Source organism: Erithacus rubecula (assembly GCF_903797595.1).
Source record: "Erithacus rubecula genome assembly, chromosome: 2".
Taxonomy (NCBI): domain Eukaryota; kingdom Metazoa; phylum Chordata; class Aves; order Passeriformes; family Muscicapidae; genus Erithacus; species Erithacus rubecula.
Genome location: NC_136685.1, coordinates 44118904 through 44146463, shown reverse-complemented (window position 1 = coordinate 44146463; position 27560 = coordinate 44118904). Strand labels below are relative to the sequence as shown.

The following is a 27560-nucleotide window of genomic DNA, read 5'->3' as shown; positions in this document are numbered from 1 at the left end:
ATTTCCACCAACACATTATCCTGCACCACCAAAGCAGCAGCCAGACTGACAGCCAGTACCTGTTTCTAGAGCCATCCCACCCAGGTAAGTACCAGAGCAGTTTGTCATCAGCACTCCACAGTAAAGGTCTAGGATTGAAAACCACTGGTTTTTAATGCCTATTCAAGTGACTTGGTACCAGCACCAGTGTCAGCATCTTCCTTTCTGCTCCATGTTGGAAGGACATGAGTGCTCAGGCACAGAACTGCCTTATCCTCTTCCCTGCCCTAATCATGCCACCTTTAGTCTGCCCATCCTTTCACAGTCCAATATGGAATAATAGAATGGTTTGGATTGGAAGCAACCTTAAAGATGGCACCTGCCACTGGATGAGACAACTCCAGCTTTGCAACTACAGCCCTGAGCCCTGGGGAACACCAGCTGGATGTGGTACCACTCACCCCCTTCTCTAAGTCTGATGACCTAGCCAGTTTTTTACCCAGCAAACAGTGCATCCAGTTTCTGCAGCATGTTGTGACACAGCATCTAAGGCTTTACTGAAGTCCAGACAGACACCATCCACCTTTCCCTCATCCACTGAGTGGGTCAGCTGGCCATAGATGGAGATCAAGTTGGTCAATCAGGACCTGTCTTTCACAAGCACGTGCTGTCTGGGCCTGATTGTCCTTTATGTGCTGTGTGACATACTCAGTATCATGTGCTCCATGACCTTCCCTGGCAACAAGGTCAGGCTGCCAGATCCTCCCTGTGGCCCTTTTTGTAGGTGGGTATCACATTTGCTGCCCCTCCAGTCAACTGGGAACTTTCCAGTTAACTAGGACAGCTGCTAAATAATTAAAAGTGGCTCTTTCACCAGTTCCATCAGTACCTTTCACAAGTAGATAGATTACTACTAATTTGTCATAGCTGAGATTGTTAAAACAGGATCTCTTGATGCTGCAAATTGAAATTCCTTATTTTCATAGAATTTGTTGGGCATTTTTGAAAGTCTTAAGTACTTGAAATAATTGCAAGTTACTATTTGTAATCCAGAACACCATTAGAGATATGTAACATCACAGATAAGGTTCTGGGTGACTACTGAAACCTGTATTCAGAACTGAGCAATTTAAAGGTTTTAAGCCTCCAATACCAACACAATACTTAGGTGACTTTGGGGGATATCAGCACTGCTGGAGCTTTGCAAGTATGACTAAACTGAAGCTGTTCTTCCTATAGGATTTTAACACATGAAGTCAAGGAATTTTCAATTGTCCTGGCTGCATCTGCTTAGCACTGACATTCCTAGCCACTAGCTTATGGATCTAAGTTACTATCTAGATTAGGTACCTGCCTACTTTACCTTAAGAGATAAATCTCACCTTGAACTCTCAAAGACAGTCTAAGCTTAAGTACATAAATGTATGCCAATTTGTTACTTAGAAGCAGCTGTTTTAATCCAGAAGGCTATTTAGAATATTTAAGGCTCAAGAAAAAATGATACAGGTTGAACGTATATAACAAATTTTTGTGCTCATTTAGAGAAACAGTTTTAGCTTCAAGAACAGCACAACATTTTCACTTGGCTTCATTTCACATGCTGCCGCCTCATTTTAAATGTGTGTTGATATGCATTCCCTACAGGAACAGTGCAAATTAGGACAGTAAGGACATAAATCTATTTCAGAATTAAACCATTTGGTTCCAAAAAGCATGAAGAGAGTGAAGGATAGAATAGCTGGATCATCACTACAAACAATTTAAGCGAACTTTTATTGAAGCGTTAAGTTGTGGTACAGATATTTTTAAATGATCAAAGTCTAACACCACAGAAATTATAAACACCATACTCCCCCCATCCTGATCACCCAGACAGTTCAATAACCCATTCAACATCTTTCATTTTCATAGACGAGGCTTATGTTTCTTTTTGTAAGATGCATTCTTTCAGTATTACTTCAAAAGGGATCTTCAGTCTACTTAAAGGACCTCAAGCCAAAAAATGTCAGAACAATTGGGACAATGCAAGAACAAAAAAAAACCCTATTGAAATATTGGTCCTCAATATTAACACCAAAAAGCATTACTGCCATTTACAGCATGTAATTGATAACATTGGTAAAGAACATCAATAATATGCTTAACATAAAAAAAAAAAATCAAAATGTTCCAACCACTTGATTTCTAACCAAGCAGAACTTTAGTTTAGAAGCACTGAAAAAGCACTTCATTTATAAATACGGAAGGAACAAAAGAACCATTGCATCAAACCAGAAAGAGTCAAAACATTGCAAGGACAAGAGGGGAAAAATAATCTCAATTTTGTTGTTAACATGTTGGTCTCACAGCTGTTAAAATCCCAGTATTTGCAAACAAACAACTGAAAGTGTGCCAGCTTTTCAAAGCCTGCATTTTAGTCAATACTCATTAAAGTGACTTTGAATTACACACTTATTCATGCTCCATGAATAGCATTCTACTTCACTTCTGTCCAGGTGCCCCAGACAGTTCATGTTCTATACCTTCACTTAATGCCCTCAAGTCACAGTAAGAGGAACCACCTTAGCAATTAGGAGGAAAAAACAGATGAAGTCACAACACTCAAGTACAACATAGGTCACATGCACAACAATGTCACAGGACTGTCACAAGACAGAGGCATTAGCTTTGCTTGGAACAACAAAATGAAGTGACACTGGACCAGTTTAGAAGCACTCTTTACAGTCCAAAGTGGCAGGTCACAGGTTTTACTGAGAATACTCCAAACCAATCAACACACCCAGACTGGCAAATCCCACACCTGCACTAGCCCTACCTGCCAATGCTCAGGAGCACCAGCTAGGTGACTAGAGCAGAAGATGCCTGCTGCCAACACGAACTTGCACTTTGCAAAGCTGTCACACAATTCTGCCAAAGCACTTGAAGCCTGGCTCAGCTCTTCCCCTGTCAAGTCTTGGACCTTCATCAAGTTCTGCCATTGCATAGTGGTGTGACAGCTTGGGGATGTGGACAGACAAATGACCATTAAGGTGAGACAAAATTTAGCCTGCACTAGTACCGATACCCAAGTTACTAAAGGTGAAAGACCAATGCATCAGCCCAGTTCTACAGGAGAGCTGAGCAAATTCCTAGAAGTTTTATTAGAGGATGAAAAATCAGTCTGATTTAAAAATAAATCAACCACCACCTGTAGTAGCAAAACGATTTGTAACTGTTTTAAGAACTTTCTCCAAACATGAAAGTGTTAATTAGAAATCAGTTTCATTAGAAATTATAGAAGTTCATCAAAAACTGTTTTAGACTGAAATCACAACATAGATTTAAAAAAAAAGAGTGACAATTTAACAGAGAATTGTCCCCAGTGAGTAGGTTGAGGCTGAAGTCTAATGAGGACGAAAGCCTTGTCTGTGGGGAATTTTTGGTGATACTTGGAGAAAAACTATACTGTGTGTAATTCTACCTGAATCATTTTTACAAGTGTTGTAAAGTTTCATACAGTAAGATTTTTCTACATGCACTTCAATTTCACAGCAAGAGTGGCATAGAGTACCTAAACACAGAAGAGAGCATTCATGCAAGATATCTAACTCCTTGATATAATAATGCATACAATTCAAAATGGTTATACTATGATTACACCTAGGGCTTTCCACAACTACAAGGTGGTGGGAGTGGAAAGCATGGCCCCCTGAATCATTAACTAGAAAGCAACCACCACCTTCTAAATTGGATTTCTTTTTGCGTTTTTTCTTCATTCTTAATCAACTGTGCTGTTGCTGGCGATTTTTTGTAAAACTGGTAAAAACAAAATTATAATCACTGAATTGGGCAATCTGGTGATCAAGACGTTTAAACCCCTCAATCTTCTGGGCAGAGGAAAACACAGTGCGACATTTAGAGCTCTAGAAAACAAAAACAAACAACAAAAAAAAAAGAAAGTTACTTTTAAAACTGTAATTTAGAGATGGATTAACACACTGCATTTCAGATATGGTTCTTACCAACAAGTTTTAAAACTCTTCCTGACAGTGGTGCAGAAAGTTTCATTCCCAAGCAGTGGTTCTGCTTCCTACATATGGTACTGCTGTTCTGTGAACAACTGGGGGGATTGAGCACCTCTCTTATGGACAGTGAGAGGCTGAGAGAATTGGGGTTGCTCAGCCTGGAGAAAACTGGGGAGACCTTAGAGCACCTTCCAGTACCTAAAGGAGGCTGCAAGAAAGCTGGAGAGGGACTTTTTGCCAGATTGGTACAACAAGTGGTAACAGATCAAAACTGAAAGAGGGTGGGATTAGATTAGATATTAGCAAAAAAAACCCAAAAAACCCCCAAAAAACAAAAAAACCAAAAATCTTCATCATAAGGGTGGTGAGACTGGAATAGGCTGCCCAGAGAAGTTGTGCCCCATCCCTGGCAGTGTTCAAGGCCAGGCTGGATGTGGCTCTGAGCAATCTGTTCTAGTGGAAAGTGTCCCTGCCCACAGCAGGGGATTGGAACTAGATGATCTTTAAGATCCCTTCCAACCCAAATAATTTTGTGGTTTTATGATTAGCTGAGAGTAACACCATTGACAGCAGGTGTTGTACAACTGACAGCTGCAGGCAAATCAGAAAAATGCCAAAGCAAGAAATTATGCCTATATGGAACTACATAGGAAGTCATTAAAATTCTGGAACTGGGATGCTGCAGCATCTTATGGTTTCTGAAGATCAGATTTAGTACATGCCAAAGCATGACTGAAGAGTGTTTTTACTTTCCAAAGAAACTACCACTCAAATACAGAGGCAAACTGGAAACTCTGATCTCCAGTAAAAATCTCAAGCCTTGCTTCATTTCTGTCTATACGTATTTCATCAGCTGATAAGCTAATGCAAGAAAACTCACCTGATTAACAAAGAGAGTTGTCACAAATTTTCCTGGCTTGAAAACCTCTACAACTTTTCTAATCAGGTCATCGTAAGAGGTCTGACTGATGTTTGTTTCAAAACTAACATAAGAAAATTCTGGTTCTGGAGTGATGTGAATAGTCCAGTAAGTTCCCTGGAAAAAAATAAGGTATTATTAAGACCAAATATTTGTTTATTTTTATTTACCAATGTTTATTAATAAGGAGTATAAAACTTACATCCGATTTCATCCCATTCATTGAATACCCACAAGGATTGAACATTGTAGCATCAATAACAGAACCTGGTATCAGGTCACGAATTCCACTCATCTGAAACAAAGTTAAACAACTCTGTTTATCATGCATCCTTACACTTGTTTAGATTTAACTCAAAGGCCAAATGAACATCAATATCACAAACAATTCTCCAGATAACCAGAATTCTCCCAATAACAAATCAGTCTGATTATGTGTACTGCTGTAATGACCTTGGTTTGCATCCTGTCACTACATCAATGACAGTGACAAGCTGCATGCAAACTATCACTCTGCCTCTTACAGAGCCCAGCTGCATCCATCCCACACAAGCAAACAGCTTAGAACTCCAAAAATATTTGTTTTTGCTGCTGAAATGGCTTCTCTTCAACCACTAAGTGAAGACTGTTTACATTTACTCCAGAGTATGGATATACTACTTTATACCCTAAGAAGAAGTGCAATCTCAAGTGTTTTGATTTACCACACAGTACCTGAGCTACAGCCAAATCTCAATAGCTAATACAGTATGACAATCAAAGCCTAAGATGGAAAACAAGATGAAGTCAGTGTACTTGTCAGGAAAACTTGTTCATGTCACATTTTCCCCATCTGGGAAAAGGAGGCAAACCCATCAAATTATGCTTACACCCCAAATCTGCCCTTCCTCTCATCCAAATGGCTCCCTGATTTAACCCTGATTTTGATATCTAAGCTTTGAATTCCGTAGCTCCAGTCTAAGTCTTACTCCTTGTAATCTACATCCTTGAAAGTTACTCAAATTGTGGTGTTATTCCTATTCCTATATTCTTCAGAGTAAAAGATTCCAGTTACCCAAAGCACTGCATATTACTGCTTTCACTAAAGGAAGGACATTGAAAACATGAAGTTATATTCCCCAAAACATTCTTGAGTTAAATCCATTTTCCTCCCAAAGTATTAACCTGACACTTTCTACGACATCTCTCCTACCACAAAATAAACTTTGTATTAAAAGTTAAGTGAATTAAGCATTTTGTTGCCCAATTTCCACCATGCCCAAAATGCTCAGTTTTCAAGCAAACATACACGAGTGACATCATTTGCAGTAACACCATCTTTCATGTAGAACTGGTCCATAACTACTGGGTCAAGCTCACTCATCAGAATTTCCAGTGTCTGATCAGGCTGATTGGATATCCGACTCTCTGGGAAATCCAGGGTGTACAGGTACCTACATAAAGCACAAATCAAATATGTAACACATATTGACAGCACCAGGTTCTACTGTAAAGACTTCTAACTCTTCATATACATACCAGCAATCAGAGTTCATACGCCCCATGCAATAAGCTGCTCCATCTAGACAAGATAAAAAGCCCCCGGTTAATGTACCACAGCTGAACATTTATGTAAAACATTATATTCATTTCTTATTTAAAGACAGGGCCTTTCACAGAACCCCATGAGGCTCACTGATGCAGTCAGCAGCTGTGTCAAATAACCAGGCATTTAACTTCAGAATGCAATGTTAATATTCAGAAAAGCAAGTTTCCTCAGAAGTGGGTCTGGACACCACAGTTGAGAGGCTACTATCAGGAAATTGGTATTACAGCTTTAGCTATGCACAGAGAAACCAAGGTGCTCTTAAAGCCTCTATTAAATGCACTTACGAGCACAACAGCTTCCATGTTCCTTCAAAAACCTGTCACTTTAAAATTTAAGATTATTCTTGCAAGACTTAAACTGTATTAAATGTTTAAATTCAGGTTTTAGCATAGTAAGTTCTCTGGAAAAAGCCCACATTTTTCTTCAGTGTATTACTTACTTTAAATTACTATCCTAGCTTTTCAATAGGGATTTAAGAATTCTGCAGAGTGATTGGAAGCCTGAAGATGACCCCAGTTAAGACAAGACCTTAATGTCAAGCTTAGTTTGATCTAAATTTGGACCTTGGCAAGCTAGTATCAGAAATTCATAAAGTAAGTATTTATAGCTTTTGATTTTTATGCAAGGATTGCTGAATTCTTGGCCTGGCAGCCTGTACCTATTGTACTGCTCATCATTTCTCATGTAACATCAACCCATCATCCAACTGCTGAAGTTTCATCAACTTACTTGGGAAAATTTCATTAAGAAACTCTACTTCTTCCTGGAAATTCCTATGTGGGTACTCCTGGTGGGAAGGCTTCATGAAATTCTTACGTGAATAAAAGAAGCTCTGAAAAAATAAAGGTGCATCTTAGGTATTGAGTATATCCATCCATCTTGAATCTAAGAATTTAAGAAAAATGCAAGCATTTATCATGAACTCTCACAGGACCTAAGTTTTTACTGTCAAAACACTGCTACCTGTATTCCTTTCAGAAGCACACAGTTGCTGCTATCCTAATTTCTAAGGTTCAGGAGACAGTTTGTAAGTAAACTTGTTTTCCACTAGACAGCATGGGCACAGTTACTCTTAAGTAACTCAGCTCCATAGCATTTGTTAATCAGCAACTGCTACAGCAGAGCAATCTTACATTACAGTCTTCTCATTATGGGAAGCACACAAATGTCCAAGTTTTGGAACACTTATTGGAAAGAGTGAATTTGAAATAGCAGCAAAAAGCTTTTTGTACATTCCAAGGAAGATTTTTGACACCTTACCTGAATTGAGTCAAACCCACTGTACTCCCTAGCAAGCTCCAACAGGGGAACCAGTGCTTGCAGTAAGAGGGTGGTACCACACGTCTTCAAAATGAAACGTCTCTTGGAGACAAACATGCTACTCTCACTGAAAAAGAGGTGTTAAGAATATATTAAGTGTTCTACATAAAACAATCCAGGAGGGAGCTGTTAGGTCTTGGTCCTTATCCCAACCAAATGCATTACTCTAAGTGAACACTCAGCATATGGCACAAACATACTTAGCAAATAGATCAAATCAACAGAATGCAGCTAACATTTGAGAGCTGTTAGGACTTCCCAAAACAAACACCTGCTCCAAGCATGATATTACAGGAAAAGGCACACACCTTAGACACTCTCAGACTGAGAAATACAAACATGCTGTGAAGTGGGTACACAGGCACAACTATATGATATTCTTCACAAGTACAATACAGAACTTAACTATATATAAACCAAATCAGATACTTAACTACAGTTCAGCTGAACTGGAGATAGGCATTGATACTACATCCAGAACATTTAAACATGATTAACAAGGATATTTTCATCCGGTAACTGAACAATGGGAGTAAAAATTAGCTTAAGTAACTATTTGGAATGTTGTTTGCATATCCAAAATCAAGATTACAGGATGCAGTGCAACTAGTTACTCTTTCTAGAATTTTTAAACATATGAAGCTTGAAGAAACAAGACTTGAACACAGTTTCTTTGACTAGCTTGCTCTTAGCACAACCTTGCCCTCAAGGCAGTCTTTTAGAGTACAAAAACTTCAGTATTTGTAATCTGAAGTAAACCAGAGAATGTTGAATGTGTCTGTAAAGTTCATGTACAAAAGCAAGAAAGTATTTTGCAAGATGAAAAACACATGGCAAAAGTAGTGTCCTTACAACTAACTGCAGCACAACAAAAATTTCAGGGTTCCAGGAAACCTACAGTTTTACAGATACCCTTAGATCAGCTGCAAGAGTCATTCCACTTGATTGTATTATGTGCTGTTAAAGCTGATTTACCAAAAAGGTTTTTTGGTGATCTGTAAGTGACACCTCTAGCCTATTCTGATTAAGTACTACTGAAATCCTGTACTGGGGACATTTATTCACCCATGGACAAAATTCAGTGATGAGGTGCAAAGCCACCACAACTCTGTTGATCCTTTTGGTTAAAGGAAAAAAGAATCAACTATGAAGAGATTTGCAGGAGATGCCTGCAATTTGTAGCCATCAACTTGCCATTAACCCAAGACTGGATTCTCAGCCAAGTGAATCACATATGACACTTTTATACACATATTATCACTATTTTCCCTCCTGGGGACTAAAAGAATGAACCAGTGCCTTACCTGAGTACATAAGCTTCCTGCTTGTCAGTTTTTGTCACACTTATGATCAAACAATGCACATTCTCCAGAAGTTTGTCCCACTCAATCCTGTGAAGAAATTATAGAAGAGCACAAACAACAGGTTAAACAAACCAAAGCTGGAGCCCTGGGTAAAAATCCCAAACAAGACTAGAGTCTTGAGTTACTGGATCTGAGAGCATAAAATGGGAAGAGTTTTCATACAAGGACTGTCTCTCACAATACACTATTACTTCATTCATTGCTCTTAATGGTTCAGTAGTCCTCAAAATCTGTTACCATGATCTGCTGCATGCAGACAACTGCTGAACAGCAACCTTAAACTTCTAACCAGGTGAGTCAGGAGAACCTTAAATCCTGCATCCCACATGTTGGTAACTTAATGTATGCTTTAAGTTGAACCTCTATGCACTTCAACCTCAGTAGTCATTGGCAATTACTGCAGTAATAAACCAAGTTATTATTAAGATGCCTTAATTGACCAATTTAGAGTCAAGTTTGTAATTGAACTGAAAAGCAAAAACCTAACAAATTTCAATGGCCTGAATTCCTCTTTAACCAACCAGGATCACAGAATTCCATACTGTGCAAATTGTAGCTATGGTGGTAGAAGTTTAATATTTCAATTCTTTACAAATATTACTCATTCTACAAGGAGTATAAAAAATATAAATATAAAAAATATAAAAACCAAGGGCTCAAATTAAGCTGAGACTTTCAAGTACTCAAGAGAAATGAGGGACTTGGAAAAAAATGACTCTGATTGTCGCTTCAGACTTATGTCTACACCAGATTAGTAGAATTCAATACAGTCAATTTTGCTATAAATAAGACAGGAACAGATACAGCTTCCTGACGTCACAAAATTACAAGACTGCCAGCTGTCCTACTTCTCCCTTCCCTCAGCATATTCCACCTGCAGGTTTGTGCTGGCTCTTGTCCTCAGAGATGTCACGATCCAAGAGATTTACTAACCCAGCATAAGCTAAGCTGCCCATCAGTAGGGCTAGAATAACTGCAGGAGCTAGGAGGATGAAAAAATTGCCAATTTTTCATCACTAAACAAGCTCAGCTTGCCCATATAAAACTGTCAACCTAATCCTTCTTCAGGAGGCAGACCTCTCACCCTTTACTGACACTGCAAAAGCCCTGTGGCTGTACTGCAGGACAGAGCACACACTGTTAATTCCATCAACACACTTTCTCCTCCAGCCACCAGTCTTTCCCCTTAGAAAACTGGTCAGTTTGTGAAGTTGGAAGTTTTAGATTCTGTTGTATGTGTAATGGAAACATTGACATATTCTTTAGCCTTTCTAAACAGTCAGCAAATAAATGCCTTAACTTCTTCCTCATTCATTCAGAATGCCTTTTGAAATGGAGTTCTGTACCTTTACTAATACTCAAGGATTTTCCCATTTAAAGTACATATTATACCAGAATAGTAATATTTATATATATATGATTCAACCAGAACGTACGTTAAGAAAATCCTATCCATTTAAAAACCCCTCATAATCAATCTGATTAACTCAGAAATTCAGTGATATAACTGGATACTTAAAATCAAAGTGAGGTTTATCACAGTTAGTGACCCTTGCTGAAATGCTCAACATGTCTTGACATGTCTGTGCATGACAGCACGGACACTCAGATCTCCATGTCAAGTTAAAAAGGCTTTTTTGAATGCTCAGCTCAAGTCTCACACATTTACTCAGCTCTGTGCTAATGTCATTGACTCGATTTAGCTCTGTTCCTAAAACTTAATGTGAAAATGCAGGTGACTGCTCACCTCAGAAAGACTGGTAAATTCAAATAGTGAAATAGATATAATATAAAGTATCTTCTAAATGCTCCTAGAAAATCATACAATTTTGTTAGTAACAATACTATTGAATTTAGCTTTCTCTGGCTACAGCACACCAGCATAAGTTTGTCAGCCACTCTTCCTATAAATTGAACTAGGTAATGTCTTAGATTGTTCAAACCATTCCAGCATCCCTACTGACATTTTATCTGCCATTAAATAAACACCCAGAAGCTGACATTGCATTTGGGAAAGGTGAGGAAGAGTTCCCTGATGCTGAGCTGTACTAACCCCATTTGTACATTACTACAAATCTGATTTTGTACTTGTCCAAGTATTAATGGTCATGTAACTATCTTAGGCTTTGCAAGAGCATACGTCTCAGCCTTCACAAGCTTCTTACTGGGTCAGACAGTCAAAACCTCAGCCTTAGGCTGGCAAGTGACACTTTTTCTTCAGTATCACTGTAGTGCAGGTCTGTGCACACATTTCAGGGAAATGTCTTGTCCAGGTTTCAGACACATTAGCAGAGGAAGATGTAGCAAGTTTGATAGTTCAGTGAGGGGCCAGTGTAGTACCAACAACACACTATTGTGTGTTAAGTGCAAGGCAAGTCCTGTTATGCTTGTTGGTACTACAGTTGGGATTTAGGTACTATGGCTGAAATCTGCAGTTATATGAGACCTTTGTGTACCATAGCTATGCTCAAGTCCTCACCACATAGCTAAGCATACACTTATGTTCAGTCTTCACAGAAATAAAGTGCAAGGTCATAATTTGATCTGTCTAGACTAGCATTAAGGAAAAACCCTACAACTTTAGAAACAGACAGGCTTGCTCTAAAAGCATACATACACTAACAAAGGGTTGCAGCACCCAGGATAAAATTTGGCCACATTAGGGAGAAGTTCTGCAGGGATACTGGACTGTATTTATCTTCATTTTAAAGTTAAGTATGGAAAACTAAAGAAAGGCTGGATTTGATCCAACATAATCTATTTAAACAAGATGACCTTAGTATTTGGCATGTTCTATTGTTTAAAGCACAGCTAAGGAAGAACATCTGGGACTACTTTGTACCAAGTAGATTAAGTTCACTACAACTATAACTCTTGTATTTTTTCCCCTTTTGTTTTTTTTGATCTGTATAATTGTCACTAGTTGAAAGTATCTACCCACACTTGAATGAAGTAACAAAATCAACCTTAAGAGTAGTATTTCAATGGTTATCAATGGTTATTGCAACTATTCAATACTACTAATTTCATAACTGAGTTAGGTTTTAACTTGGAAGCAAAGCCTGCAACTGAAAAAGGGTACCCAAGTAAGACTTGTTCCACAATTAAGTGCCATCATGGACTTATGCTCTTCAAAATTCCCCCTTCAACGATCAGTGTGCAAGGCATTATTATTTCCTAAATTGTTTCCCATAGCCAGACATCAGGACAAAGCCAGTTTGGAAACTGCTTTCCTATACTCAAGCATAGTAGAACATGATTCATGAGAGTCATTGGCAGCTCTCACTGGAAGCAAGTTCTGCAGTAGACCTGCAGACACCAGCTAGAGAATGACTCTTCACTTATTGACCACTTCATTCAAAATTGTAGGACCCCCTTTCTGAATTTTCAAATAACTGCTACTTATCCAGAGTCAAGTTAGTTTCTGGAATGTGCAAGCACAATGCACCTTAAGTGACTGTGCCTTCTCAGAGAATAGCAAATGAAAATGGAATACATCTACCCAAGTGTGAAGAACTATACTTGTTTGAATGGTAAAAAGCTATTTGTTCTACACCTGACTAGCAGAACATTCCAAAAGGGAAAAAGAAAACAAAAATCAAGTTTAACAATCTACTCATATACCTGTGTTGGAATATTTAGTGCCTTATCAACAGACTCATTACCAGAGTACAAATAACTTCCATTCAACTGCCAACCAGGTATGTCAGTAGGGAAAAGCTGTAATAGCTAAGAAGTAACTTAATTGTAGGAAGTATGCTTCATAAATAGTCCACAGTTCATCTCAACCAAGTTCCAAAATATGATATTTGCTTCTTTATTTCAGAAGGAAGTTCTCTTTGACAGATAAAACCATGCTTTTGAATGCAACTTATTGACCTCTTCTGAGCCTTTACCTTCAGGAGTAAAACACATTCTTTACCAAGAGTCAAGCATACCAGGCACAATGCTGCTGTTTCAGGCCAACTGCAAAGGTGCTAACAGCAATTTGAAGGCATTAAGAACTACATCAAGATCTTGTCCCTATCAGCAACCAACAGCCTCCTCTAGCACACCACCCCAGTAGCAGGGCCTTCCTAAGGCAGCCAGAAAGCACTGTGAAGAAAAGCTGTACTGCAGTAGGGCAGGAATTCTAAGGAAATAAATCATATGGAACTCCTAAAGACAGCTTAAGCCATATACAGACTCTTGCACAGCTTTTCATTAGAACAGAAGAGCTGACAATTCTACAGTACCATAAAGAATAAGCATTTTAATCTTGACTATGTAAGATCTTGTTCTAGTGTCAAGCATTCAACAGCAGAACAACCTTTTATCCCCTCACCTGTTACCTACTAAGTGTTTTTAGGAGGCACATGAGTATCAGTTACCTCTTAGCAGGCTACAGCTAAATAGGCAAATTCCTACCAATACCATGATCAAGACAGCATAAAACTGTGTCTAAACTGCCTGCACAGAGGAGATGCAGCCAAGACACACAAAAGCTGGCTAAACATTGGTGTCAGCAGAGCTGGAACATTGCTTTCAAGCATCCCAAAACAGGTAGGACAGTACAGACCACACAAAAGTCACAAGCATTTTAAAACACCTCTCAGCAGCTCGTGTATTTCTCTACAGACAGCTGCATGTGAATTACTTCCTATTACAAATATAACTTAATTTATGAATTGCTGTTTAAGATAGGTTACCTTCAACCATTTACACAGCCTGAGTTCAGGCTCAAGGTGCTTGCAACTTGATTAAGTTCACATAGGCAATATCTGTGGGGTGCATAAAAGTGTCACACCCTCTAGATTCTCTGAGCACAGATATACAGAGAGACTGTCCACATCTCCCTTATCTTAAGCCTAAGTAGCCCTCCAGGGACATGCATTTAATCTTGAGAGACAGGCACCTGGGTGGAAAATTGCATCCACATGGATGCAATATTGCCCACAAAATCCTTCTTACCTAGAAATTACCAAGTCAACTACTTGGAACATCACACCCAAATGAAACCAAGATATTTCAGCAATGGCACAAAGATGGCCATAGCTGGGACCCTGAAGGGGTATTGCAACAGGTATTTCTCCTGTTCCAAGCTTTACACCATTATTGCAGTTATGTGGAATGGGGACTCCATCCTTTACACCCAAAAATACTCAATGGGCATTCCCAAGTCTCTCATATCCAGGGACATCCAAAATGTTTGAGGGAGCATGAGCCCCAGAAGGACTTACAAGAAAAAATCAGGGCAAATTTGGGTGCAACTTTCTGCAGAAGGAACATACAATGTATCTACGAAAAACCTGAAGTCTTTCTGTTCTCCTGGCTAAGCACAACACCATTTGCAAAGTCCTTTGAGGAATATACCAATAGCTCATTTGCTTTCTACAGAGTCTCACTAAGGACCCAGACCTCTGACAAAGTTAACTACCCAAACGCTTCAGCACTTTTAGTGGTAAGGCAGGAAAATGTCAGAAAGTCTTCAAGGATAATCTTAATTTCCTGCAAGCAGTATCAGAATCAGTAGTAGTGAGAATAAAAGGGCTCATTTCCATTGTATGAAACCATCCTTTATTACAATTTTGAGTTACAAGAAAACATTTTTCCTGTAGTTTCAAACCTGATGTAAAAATCTAGTTGATTAATATCCATTGTGATGAGGGGAAGACTGAACTCTTACATGAAGTTCTCCAGATAACGTTGCATCACCCATAAAAAAAGCTCCACAAGTACAGCGGGACCGAAGCCCTTGTCTTAGCACAGCCCTGCCTTCTTTCCAGAGTCTCTTCAGTTTTGCTCCAAAGCACTGCAGGAGTAGAAGCAGAGCAGGGCTCATGGCTCAGCTTCCTTGTACCTCCAGTGTTTGAGGGAACAGGCAGGTAACACTGCCCAGGGCTGGGGAAAGGGCAGAGGTGCAGCAGCACTGCAGCAGTGAGCTGACTCGGGCTACAGGGTGCAGCACACAGCAAGGATTCAAATCCTTGACTGTATCAGAGCTTGGGAGATTTTGGGTAGCACAGGACCAGAATGTTGTATCAGTGTTACTCCATACACCTCATTGCTGCAGTTTTCACCAGCTTGTGCCTTCACATAATATAGACAAATAGCAAGCAGATTAAAAGTCCATAAATAAGCTCGATTTCAGAGTATTCCTCAGGGTTGTACACTTGAGATATGAGCTTTTGACACTGGCATCATTTATTTATGGTTTCAAACTTCTGTACATTCAAGATCCTGATAGCTCTTGAGATGAAAATGCATAGCTGCACATCATCTTAAGGAAAAAATAGCTTATTTTACTGTGGGGATAGCAAATGCACTACACAGTCACCATGGAAATCCAGGGCTTGCAGCAAGTTCATGATGATTTCAGCAAACCCTCTGTCTTCTATACATAGTTTAAGGCTATTTTTAGGATAAAAAAAAAAAAAAAAAGTATGTTTTACAAAGCAGAGTGAGAATAAGCAATAAAATTAAAGCAAATTATTTTGAGACCACAAAAACATTAACTTCATTTCACTGCTGGATATAAGCAGGGTAGGCATATTTAAATGCTTGCCAGTAACTATTTCAACCACAAGATCTTTCTGCATAATTCATTAACAAGTGAGCAAAAACACCCCAAAACCTAACAACAAAGTAAAGCTCAATTTTCGTACTTTTTAGTTGAGATCTTTATTGAATGTATTAAAATGACAAGAGATCTTTTCTAAAATGTTACACAATCCAAACTTTTTTCCAGAAAGCAGGTTTGCACATAGGAGAGAAAAAATGGGAAAAAAGGTCTTAATTGCATCAGCTCAAGAACCTTTTTGCTGATGATATCCTGCAAAGATTTTAAAATATCTAATCGTAAACAAGCACAAACAACATGGAAATTTTTAGCTTTGAACACCAGCTTAGTCATTCAGTAGATGAATGGTTCACATTTCACTACTAAGCAGGTATTACAATACAAAAGGCAAGCTCAACTGGTTTGCAACTTGATTCTAATTTCGCTATTGTTCTACAGTTTCAGCTTTGATTTCAGATTCTGTTCAACATAAACTAGCTCATTCAATCACCATTACAGAATTAGCACAGCAGGATACATTGTATTCAGGACTTTCATTTGCATCTATCAGCTGTAACAGGTAATTCAATTCTGACAGTTTTCCAGAAGAGAATGTTGGTAGAAGGTCATTTCATGCTAGAAACACAGTATCACAATTACAACGGGACTCAGGTTAATAGCACTTTCAGACATGTCACAGTTTCCTACCAAAGAAAGTAACTTCGATTAATATGTTGCATTAAGAGCCAATTAACACAAAAGTCTTCAAAGCCTGCTCACGGCTCTGACACCGTGTTAAAGACCACACGCTCAACAGTTAACAGTTTTTATCCACTCTATTAAAACTTTACAACCATATCTAAACCACACAAAGGAACTGTCCCAGTAACCACACTGCAGTTACCTTAAATACTCTGGGAGCAGTTTAAAAGTTAAGTTTGCAGTTTTGCAAACACGAGTCTGAGCTGACAAATGAACACCAGAGAGCACGAATGTGTCAGTGAGGAAAGCATTCGCAGAATGCCATCTCTAAACTACATCTGCATATTAACACAAAGTCAAACGAGTACTTTTAGAATCTTTCACATTTCAAGTCAAACACTACAGACTCCTCCAGCACTTAAGTAGATCACATCATCTGCAAGTATTTCAGCCAGGACATTCCTTCCAGGATTGCCTGGACATTAACTATATAAGCTGTTACCCAATATCTGCTACACCACTAAGCCTCAAAGAGCTATAAAAATGACATTTGATAATTTTCATCATCAGGTCAGAGATAAAAAAGTATTCTGCAGTGCTTCTGGTACAGCAGAAATGAAGCTTCTACTAACCATGAGCATTCAGACATGCACACTCATGGGCTATTCATTACTTTAAAAAATGGCAGTTATCTGCTCACTGCCAATTCAGACCTGTGAATAGCTAATTCTACCAATATAAACACATGGGAAATCTGCTGAGAAATAACAAAACAACGGTAAAGACAAAGAGCATATATCTCTGAATGGAGATCATTAACATATTCCAAACACTAAATACGCTATGATGAGCTCTCTTGCTCAAACTCCCTGGCCAGAGACCACTGGGTAACGGCGATATGCAGCAGCAGAGAGGGCTACACCAAGAGCCGGAATCTCCAGCAACTACCCGAACCTGAAAAGCTGAACAGCTGAGCATGCTGAAGGTGAACCATTCGTGTAAATAACCTTCAGATTTGCCCTGTTTGCTTAGGACAAGCCTAGCTTTTCCAACTATGTCAGCTGCTCCCACCTACGTATACCATTTTTGTTGTCCTGCAAGCTCATCCATAGTTCTGCAGATTTTGCTTTGTACTTCAAGCTTACAACTACCATTTTCTGACACTTCCAGAAGGCGATTTTTTGTGATTCTACAGCTGGACCCTTGCAGTCAGAAGTCTAAGTATTCCATAGAATCCTAGAACGGTCTGGGTTGGAAGGTGCCTCACAGATCACCCAGCTCCCGTGTTTCTACGCTGTCCCGCTCCAAAATACGGTACTGGCGATCTGCAGCACAGACGCGCCGTGCTCGCCTTGCCCGGCGCGGCTCCAGAGCCGCCCCGTGTGCCGGCAGGTGGCCATGGGCTCCTGCGCTAACAAAGGCGGCGCAGGCACATTCCTGGGCGGCGGGCGGGGAGCGGCGGGAGCCGGTGCCGAACACGTGCGCCGGGAGCGGAGCGGAGCGGGCCCCGGGCCTTCCTTCCCCCGCCCCGGGCGGCGCCGAGCGCGGCGCCAGCGCATTCCCCACATGCCCATTGGGTGACGGGCGCGGCCCGGCCCTCCGCGCCGGCCCGCTCCCATTGGCCTCGGCTGCTCAATGGGGGAGAGCGACGGCAGCGGCGGCGCGGCCCGGGAGCGCGGCCAGGACACTCACGTGTAAGCCGCGGCTCCGGCCACACTTCTAGGGGAGGAGGGGGCACCTCCTTTCCCGCTGCCTCCCTCGCTCCGGTGCCACCGCACCGCTGGGAGACACGGAAAGGGCCCCCGGGTACCGCCCGCTTCCCGCGGCGGGAGCCGCTCGCCGGACCTGTCCGGCTGCGCAGTGCCGAAGGTCGCCGCCACAGCGGCCATGTGAGAGGGAACTATCAATCCTCGCAGTCACACCACAGACATCTCCTTTTCCAGCTTGCATTAACGGGGAGGGAGATTCCCGAGCTCTCGCTCTCCGCACTACGGCACCGGCAGGGACTTCCCGAGCCTTCTCATCCCGAAACTGGCCGCAGGAGCGGGACGAGCCGCCGCACAGGGGTGGGCGCCGCTGCCGTGCCCCGGCCGCCAGCAGCACTGCGACACGGCGCCCGCTCCCCCCGCGGCGCTCCCGGCCGGCGCGGCACACGCCCGGCTCCGCTCCGCGCTCCGCCGCCACATGTTGCCAGCGGGAACCGCGCGGGGCTGCACGAGGTGGCGGCACGGAATGGCTTCCGTCCCCTCACCGCCACCTCCCGCCCGCCGGAGCGGGGAGCCTCCCTGCCCGGGGGTCTCTGGAGGGCGGCGGAAGGTCATCCCCCCGCGGGAGGATGCCGGGGCTGTCACCCGGGGAGCGGGAAGGCGGCCGGCAGCGCGGGAGCCCAGCCCCCACCGACGGCCACCCCGGAACCTGCCTTCCTCCGGCGCGGCCGCCATCGCCCCCCAAAGCGCCGCCACACCCGGGCCATTCAGGGACCCTCCCGCTCCGCCGGCCGCCCCCCAAGGGCGGCGCTGCCCCCGCCGCCGCCTCTCCCGCTCCGACCCCACCCGTGCTCGGACCTGGGTATGGTGCGGAGGTCGCCGGACCCCTTGCTCTGGTGCGGCTCCTGCTGCGCGGGCTGCTGCCGGGCGAACCACACCTCCAACAGCTTCTCGGTCCCTTCGAAGAAGTGTGCACCGCTCTCCTTCATGGTGAGACAACTCGGCAACCAACAACCACAGAAATTAAACGACAACCAAACTGCCGCCCCCGGCCGCCACCGTTCGCTGCTGCTGCACGGGCCGCGCTGCTGCCGCCGCCGGGTCCCAGTCCGTCCCGGGCGGGTTTCACCTTCTGTGGGGTTCGCGTAATATTAATTTAAAAAAAATAATAAAGGAATAAGTAGAAGAGGAAAGATTTTTTTTTTTTTAAACGGGCGAAAACCACCCGGAGTGCGCGGCGGCGGATGCGGCGTGAGCGTGTGTGAGCGGGTTACAGTCCGAGCGGGGGTGCGGGCGGGCGATGCGGTTCGGTTCCTTGTAGTCCGTGTGTTCCCCTGTTACAGAGAAGAGCGTTGAGCGAGCGCTAGCTAATGTCGCCGGCCATACTGTGTAAGCGAGGGACCAGTGCGCACGCAGCCGCCTTTATACTCCCGCAGGTACCCGCATCACGCCGGGCCGCTCTGCACATTGGGCGGCCGCCGCTCCGGCCCGCCCTTCCACGCTTCCCATAGGGTGGCGGCGATGCCTGTCCAGGCATATGCCGGTTCTTCTGGCCCCGCCCGCTGCAGCCCGCCCGCCCGCAGGGAGCGGGAGCGGGAGATGGAGCGCGGGCGGCGGCGGGGCCAGGGCAGCTCTCGGGGCCGCGGTGTGGCGGCCGCACCGGGATCGGACCGCGCCGCTCCCAGCATGGGTGCGAAGCACGGGCTGAGGGCGGCAGGGAGCCGTGCCAGGGGGAGCAGGGTTGAACGTGGCCTAGGGACGGCGGGCGAGCATCCCCCGAAACCATTCGGCGCGTAGCGAGGGGCGAGCCCGAGGATCCTGGCTCTTCCGGGGCCGCGGCGGCAGCGCTGCGCCCGCACCCGGCGCTCCTTCCTTCTGCGCCCGCCGAAAGGCGCTTCCCTCGTAAGAGCAGCTCAGCCGAGCGTTCAGGCGTAGTTCCCGCTCCCTTCGCCCCCTCCAGGAGCCCAGCGTGTGTGACCGAGAAATGGGGAGTCACTACGCGGGTGTGTGGCACAAGGAGCAGTGACCGGGCAGGGCATGTGCGTCCGTGGGCGCACACGGGAGGGACCGTGGATCTGTGTGCGCGGGTCATTGGTTCATAACCCGCTACTCTTTTTTGCTAATACTTAGAAGAAATTGTTGGAAGCCATATAGATCAATGGTCACCTAAAGCATTTTTTAGCGATACTGTAACAGATTATAAAACTCAGTGTTGCAATACTCCGTAGTCTGAGGAAAGGCTCGGAACTGACCAAACGTAGAACAGAAAATCCCGTCTTCCCCCGTGAGCCGACGGTACTTGCACTACATGGGACAGGCAGCAGCAGATGGCTGGAGACAGATGAATGAGTCCCTACTAGGAGACAGTGAGACAGTATCGGGCGGCATAATAGGCAGTGGGCTCTGTCCACCAGCGGAGCAGTGAGTCACTGAGCCAGTGAGTCATTGCCAAGGCAGCTGGACGTGAATCATTCCCTAGGTGGCTTGTTGCCGCTGTATGCTGCCATGGCACAGCCTTAATAGCTGGCAGAGAACCACGTTCTCCAGTGCTGGGGCTTCACTGGTTTTTATTAACTAGGTATGAGTTGTGACAACTCTAAAAAAAGGTTTTCCTTTCTCAGCCATTTGTCTGCGTCTCCTTGCTGCCTTCTTCCTTGTGCCAGTATAAGCACTTCAATGGCTGTGTAGTGGACCTCATAAGGTTTAATGCTGATTACTTAGCTTTAATGATGGTTAATAGTTGTTAATTGTGATCAGCTTTAATTTGCATCTGTTTCTCAAGCCAGTTCATGTCCCAGCTACATAGATGCTTGTATTGGTACAGATAAGAAGCTGTGCTTGGACATGCACATGAAATTATGGATGGGGAATGCAGGATCACTAGTTTCAGTAGTCACAATGGATTAAATATTTTAAAGTGCTAATTAAACTGCATCTGAGAGTTTGTGGACTTAGTCCAGCCATAATCCACGTTTACTTTTAATACCAGTCCACCCATCCTTCTTTCTGGATGTGCAGTGCTAGTTCCTAGTTCTATCTTCTGTTGATTTAAAGTTTTCTTTTTTCAGTCAGGTATTTGATCCTACTTGCTGTTTGCAAGTGATTTGGGTGACATTGCCCCAGATATGTCATTTTCTTGTCATGGATCCTGTCTCTTATGGAGTTTCTGACTTCCTGATCTTGACTATGGTGTTTCACTGCATATCTTGGGCCACGTGCTCACAAAACTTAATAATTTCCTGAAGTCTTGACTGTTCTCTTGTGTGCCCCCTCAATTCGTTCTTTTTCTGACTTTTCCAGTTCAGGGCTTGGCACCTGCTGCCAGACAGTTTGCTACAGTCAGAGTGGCCCTAACCCACTAGCTGTGACTGTTGTCCCTTGGTTTTAAGGCACACCAATTGCCTGTAAGAATGCTTCTGAGACATTTTGGAGGAGGATGAGATTTAAAAAGAAAAATATATTCTTTTTATTTCTGGGAAGTTTCTCAGTGGGATGGATAACGCATGAAACCACATGAAGTATTTGTTTGAAAGTTTAACAAGGGACAATACAGCTCAGTATCACCAGCTGACATGAGGAGGGAAATGATCTCAACACTGAATAAAATGACATAGTATTTTTTCTGATGTGTTAGAAAAGTAGCAGGATGATGTTGTATATTTGAAGCCAGATCACCTAAAAAGAGGTTTGTATTAATGCTGATGACTGCAGGCCTTTCTTCACAGCAGTCTGGATTGCTCACAGATTCACAAAAACCAGGTGGAGGAGGGAAAGGAGGGAAACAGTAAAAGCTCTTTCTTGAATTTGACTGACAACAAGACATGAACAAAGTATTGTCTGAGAGACAGGCTGAGGTTTCAGGAAGGACAGAAGGAGATTGTTTTGGATTAGAGGGAGGTTCTGTGAGTCACTGTTGGAAAGATGTTTGCTGAATTCATGTTTACAACTGAGATTACCCAGAGATAAAGGGTTGAACAGGAGCTAAAGGACCAGTAGGTTTGAAAATGTCCATTAAAAGGGGTTGCTTTAATTTAACTAGACCAGTTTTGAAATTGTTTTAATAACATTAATCAGGCATTTGAATCTGGAGGAAGAATGGCTTGGGAAGACAGGAAGGCTCAAATATCATCATATGATTGTGAGATACAGGACCAAAAATTGTTTATGATCCTGTTCCTTTGTAGTAATCTGCTGGCACAACAGGCTGTAACTGGGCAGGTACATTCCCCTGTGTGCAGGAGGAAATTCTGTGTACCAAAAAAGCTGTTGTGACTATTGTAACTTTTTTTTTTTTTTTAATGTTAGGTGTGTTACTAAGCCTAACAGTCAGAGTGGTTCAGAGTTTCTGCATACCAAAACAGAGCTTTAGGGCCATCAGAAACTTGCTCTTACCCATATTCTTGAATGGGGTAAGCTTGGTGTCAACAAATAAGCAAGTCCAGAAAGAAAGAAGAGAAAGCATGAATGTTTTAGTTTGGTTTTTTTTGGTTGTTTTTTTTTTTTTTTTTTTTTTTTTTTTTGGTTTTGTTTTGTTTTGTTTTATATGGAGAAGGGCTATGATGAATTCTGTTTTCTTAGCCAGTCTCTTTACACTTTCCCAGTAGCACAGAGGGCCTGTAGAGTTCTTGAAACTTCTCCCTAGGGAATACTTCTTGTGTAGAGGTTTCCTCACTTTGAACAGCTATTTTGAGTAGCTGGAATGATCCATAGGGGGCTGTGGCAGCAAAGTCATTTAGAGCAGCCAACTTACACGAGAGGCATTGCCAAGAAAAACTGAGATTCAAGCACGGAATTGAAGCTGCCTTTAGCAGCCCTCCACCCACCGGGCAGTAACAGATCCGCTCACTCTTTGTGAAGGAGAGCATTCCTTGTTAATATTTATGTAAAAGTTATGTTCATGCTAATTCTGTGCATCACTGCTATGTCAGCATGAAAAGATTAAACTGGTGTGCTGTGAGGAAGAGCACTGTCTCAGTGAATTACCCAATTGTTACAAAAGGAACGGGAGAGCAAGCTGCTGCAGAGCCAGTGTAGGCATAGAGAGTGCATGACTTTCAAGGCATTTTTTCACTTCTTTAGAAACAAAAGCACTCATCTCCACTGTTGCCAAACTGGCCCTGCTCCTCCATTTCCATTTTGATTTACTTGTCCTGCTTCTCAGGTTTCTGCTTACAGAAAGGACAGCAACCGCAGCCAACTTCACAGTTCAGAGAGTCAAAGGTCTCAGAACAGAATTTCTCAGCAAATCTGGGTTGTTCTGCTACATGGTAGAAATTATGAACTGTCGTAGCAAAAAGCAGAAATTATCTTTCAAAAATGGGAGCTATTTTTAGCTCAAAATAGTGATTTCAGCACCTAATGCTGTTATTCCCTACTGATTAAATGGATTTATTACCTACAACCAGGAAATATATTTCTTAATTAAATGAGCAAGGTAAGTATAAAGAATTGTCCTGTGAAATAATTTTCAGGGTGCTATTATGATTTTCTCTGCAGTTAGTTCAGATTTGACTGATATTTTTAAGTGTAGTGCTGCCATATGATTTATCACAAGATAAATTATACTCACTGACAAAAAAACCCAAACCAAACAAAGGAAACACTGATAATTAAGTAACTCTTGTAAAACTCTGTAGATGTGAAATGGTAAAGCAGAAGAAGCACATCTTTAATACTTGGACAGGGTATGTCTTATTAAAAACATTAAATTACTGAACTTCTTAAGGCTTAGTTTGTAGATTCAGTTGCAAATATTTGGCTACTGGAATAATCAATCAATTACACTTGGAAAAGATGAACTAAATGAAAACTTTGGGAATTTCAATTTTGACCTAAGTTATACTTGCTGCTAGTTTGTATGTGTTCTGCAGGCCTGGATGTCATGGTGATGGGCCATAAAAACTCCTCTGCTGAAATTTTATGGGTGTGAAATGGGGTGGAGAAAATGCAGGATCTTGCATCCATTTTCTTGAGTTCTGTTCTGTCCTTGTTCTGTGTGGTGCTTTGCCCCACACTCCTGCTGTTGTCTAAACTGATTTGATCAGTCAATAAACTAATTAAAATCTGAGGCAAAGTATTCACTTCAAATCAATAGTAAAGTGCAATTTATATTTTGCCAAGATTATCTTCCATTTCTCTGCATTTTTTATTCCATAGCACTACAGTCCTTTTCTTTATTGTCTTTTGTTTGTGGGGATGAAGCATCTTTCTTGTTGTTTGCTTTTCATATATTTTTGAAAATTTAATTCAGCCTGACTTTTGGCAATTCTCACTTTGTCCTTCCTTTTCTTCATCCCTCAGATAACATTTTTTTTATGCTTAAACCTCTTTACCATTTTGCAAGTGTTTTGGGGTCTGCTTGTGGTTATTTATTCAACTATCTCTCTTAAATAAATTTTTTTCTGCCTTCTTGAGACAAAATCCACATACTTTTATCCTTTTTGCTTCAAATAAATATATTATCTTCAATATTTGAATTCTTTGAATTTGAAGTCCCTGACTTCACAAATAAGTTCTCTGGTTTCTCAAAGCTTATCTTTGTGAGACTGAGAATATTGTTTGCTTTTGGATCTTCTGCCAAATCAAGTTTTACCTTATGAAATCATTGTATATCTGTCAAACCCCCATTCTGTCATTGGTCAATGGCAATGGAATTACTGTCATGCTTATACAGGTTTTCATATGCATTTGATTAATGAATGTAATACACCAAATGCAATAATGAATTTAATTCACAAATACAGCAAAAATGTTTTATCTTTATCTACAAAGTTTGCTTAGAAATACCTTTTGCTCAGTTGTAGTTACCTTCAATTTTCATTTGTACTTAACTTATTAAAGATATGATATTGTTCAAACAAAATCTAACCCAGTTACAGCTGGTCTTCAAAGAGGGATTCAATAAAAGAATTGAGTAATCCTGTTTTTTCCTTATTGGTATTTGTTTTTCAGTGTTCTAAAAACTTGTGTCAGCCCTTACATTTGGGCAATTAAAAAGTACATGGAAACTGTTGCTTGAGATGTCTTGTAGTGGTGTTCCTGAAAGTGAAAAGGCTCACTTTAAAGGCTCCCTGAGAAGATTGCTTTACTGAAGAAGACAGTACACACATGTGAGCAGAACTCAGTCTCCAAAAGCCCCTAGTCATATCAGACATTTTAGTCCAGTCTAAAGGAAAGCACTACTCAAACTCAAGCCTTGTTCCTGCAAACATTTACACTTCTAAATTAATTTGAGGTCAGAAAAATACAGAAATCTAGGAAACAATTAATGTTTGGAAGTATTAGCAGGCATGAGAGAATGAGAATGGCAGAATCCTCTTAGCTGCTCTGGAAGGAAGGAATGGTAATTTATAATATTATCTACTGTCCTCTGTTACCAGGGTACAGAATAATCAGAATTGACCCTCAGAGAAGGGGTTCCAGGGAGGAAAATGAACTTTCTCCTCATCTTTGACTTTTCTTGTCAAACCTGGAATTCAGGTTGCCATGTGCTCTACCTTCTTCTCTCCATCTGCCCTTGGTGAGAAACCAGTGGAATCATCACAAAGAATAAGATAGATTAGTTAAATTAATTAATTACATTGGCACATATTGTACTTTAATACTGAATGAACATATAAGAGATCTTTATTAAAAGTTTCTGTGCCTCGTTTCCTTGATGTAGATTGTTGAAAGTCTCATATCTGAGACCTTTTAAATATCTTCTGACAAGCAGCCAAACTAAGAAAGGTGCAGCAGGCAAAGGGAAAACAAATAATCTGTTAAAATAACCCCCAAGCCCGGAAAGGTTTTTATATTTTAAAGAAGAGATAAAGCTCCAACTTTTCAAATACCCAACCTGGGCTATATGGGAAACATTATTTGAAGGAACCAGCCTGGGAAGGATGAGATGTAAATCACATGGAGGAGTTTTGTTTATACAGAGCTAACAAAGATGCTTCTCTTTTCTCTACGATCCCATATACAGAGCCTATGGTTGAAGCTGAAAGGATTCTTGGGGAGACAACACTGAAACCCATCTTTCTCTCCAGAGAACCTAGGTATATCCAAAGTTCAGTTTAATGTTATGTTCCTTTTGTTTTCCCTTAGTCTGTCTTTGAGGTAAAGCAAGTTAATTTCTTTTAGACCTGACTGAGGAAAGTCAGGCTGTCTCCTCTTTATGCTGGTTGCTTCTGCACAGATTTATTATGAGTGATTTATAATCAGCCTTCCATAAGGAAAATTTCATTTATTTATCAGAAAATTAATGAATAAATATTTTTATAGCTTGTAATTGCTTACATTGTTTCTAATTGCTCATTTATATAAAGAAGGGATTTACATTGGTTATATTATCATCAATTTTAATAAGCCTAAGCCTAAAAAATCACCAGTTAGGTCTTAAACTAATGAGATTTATTAAAAAATAATGAGATTTCAGACATTAATAAATTTGGATTTGACCTCTGGGCTGTTTGTCAATGTGTACATTGAAAATTTCAAAACTCTAAAAATGAAGTGAAAAGAAAACTTGAGGCTAGCACGTGACTAGAAAAATACAAATTGTAAATTGAGACACTGAGTGATACTGATAGGACAAAAACAAAATGGCTCTTTATATGGCTTTGGGTACACTTCTGTATTTCATCTAGACTAAGAAAAAAGCTTTCTTATATCAAAGAGGAGTAGGCACCAGATTTAAGGTATAATTAGCTGATTTACAATTGAAATAATTTATTCTACTCTGTGTGACAGCATCATTTAAGAATCTCTTTAGTAGTGCTCTCTATAGACAATGTTAGAGCTAAGCTGCTGTCAGCATTTAAAAAATAAAACCTTGAAACAAAGGTTGTGACTGATTTTTGAAAGTTTCTCTAAGAAAAAAATGTTGCAGAGAGCATATTTTAGCTCATCATAAAACCCAACAAGGTCTTCTGTCCAAACACACCAGTTAGTTTTGCGTAAGTGCAGTCTTTTTTTTTTTTTTTTTCCTATGGTTCAGTTGTCCTTGATTAAGCTGGAATCTACTTTGTGTCCTTTTCATAAATATTTCTTCAGTAGTTTAATACTGCCCCTCCCTCTGTGTTTTCAAAATAAGGTCTAAATTGCACAACTGTCTTTGCAGCTTTGAATTTGTGCACCAGCTATGCCAGCTGTGGTGGAAGACATACACTGAACTTCTATACTTACTGCTAAGTGCAGGTGCAGGAGCCTTTTTGTCATTTGGTTAACAGAGTATCTCTGACCAGTGATTTCAGTCTCTGTGTGCAATTATGGAATAGATGCTGGCTGGTTATAAAAAGACACATCTTAAGCAATACTGTCAGTTTAATTATACTAATTTTTTTTTTTTTAAACTTAGTATTTGGAACAGAACTATAGAATCATAGCATGGTTTGGGTTGGTAGGGATGTTAAAGATGATATAGTTCCAATCCCCTGCCAGTGGCAGGGATATGCCAG

At 41.5% G+C, this 27560-nt stretch overlaps 1 protein-coding gene across 1 annotated transcript; it reads right to left on the bottom strand.

Moving 5' to 3' along the window:
* Positions 1-1733: 1733 nt before the first annotated feature.
* On the bottom strand, positions 1734-19518 carry AMD1 (adenosylmethionine decarboxylase 1). The gene is made up of 9 exons (XM_079298401.1): positions 18979-19518; positions 9115-9201; positions 7751-7877; positions 7220-7322; positions 6421-6463; positions 6191-6335; positions 5105-5197; positions 4864-5019; positions 1734-3881 (listed from the first exon to the last, which is right to left on the bottom strand). Exons 1-9 carry the CDS (start codon positions 19107-19109, stop codon positions 3741-3743), a joined length of 1026 nt encoding a protein of 341 aa, XP_079154527.1. The 5' UTR covers positions 19110-19518; the 3' UTR covers positions 1734-3740.
* Positions 19519-27560: the final 8042 nt, after the last annotated feature.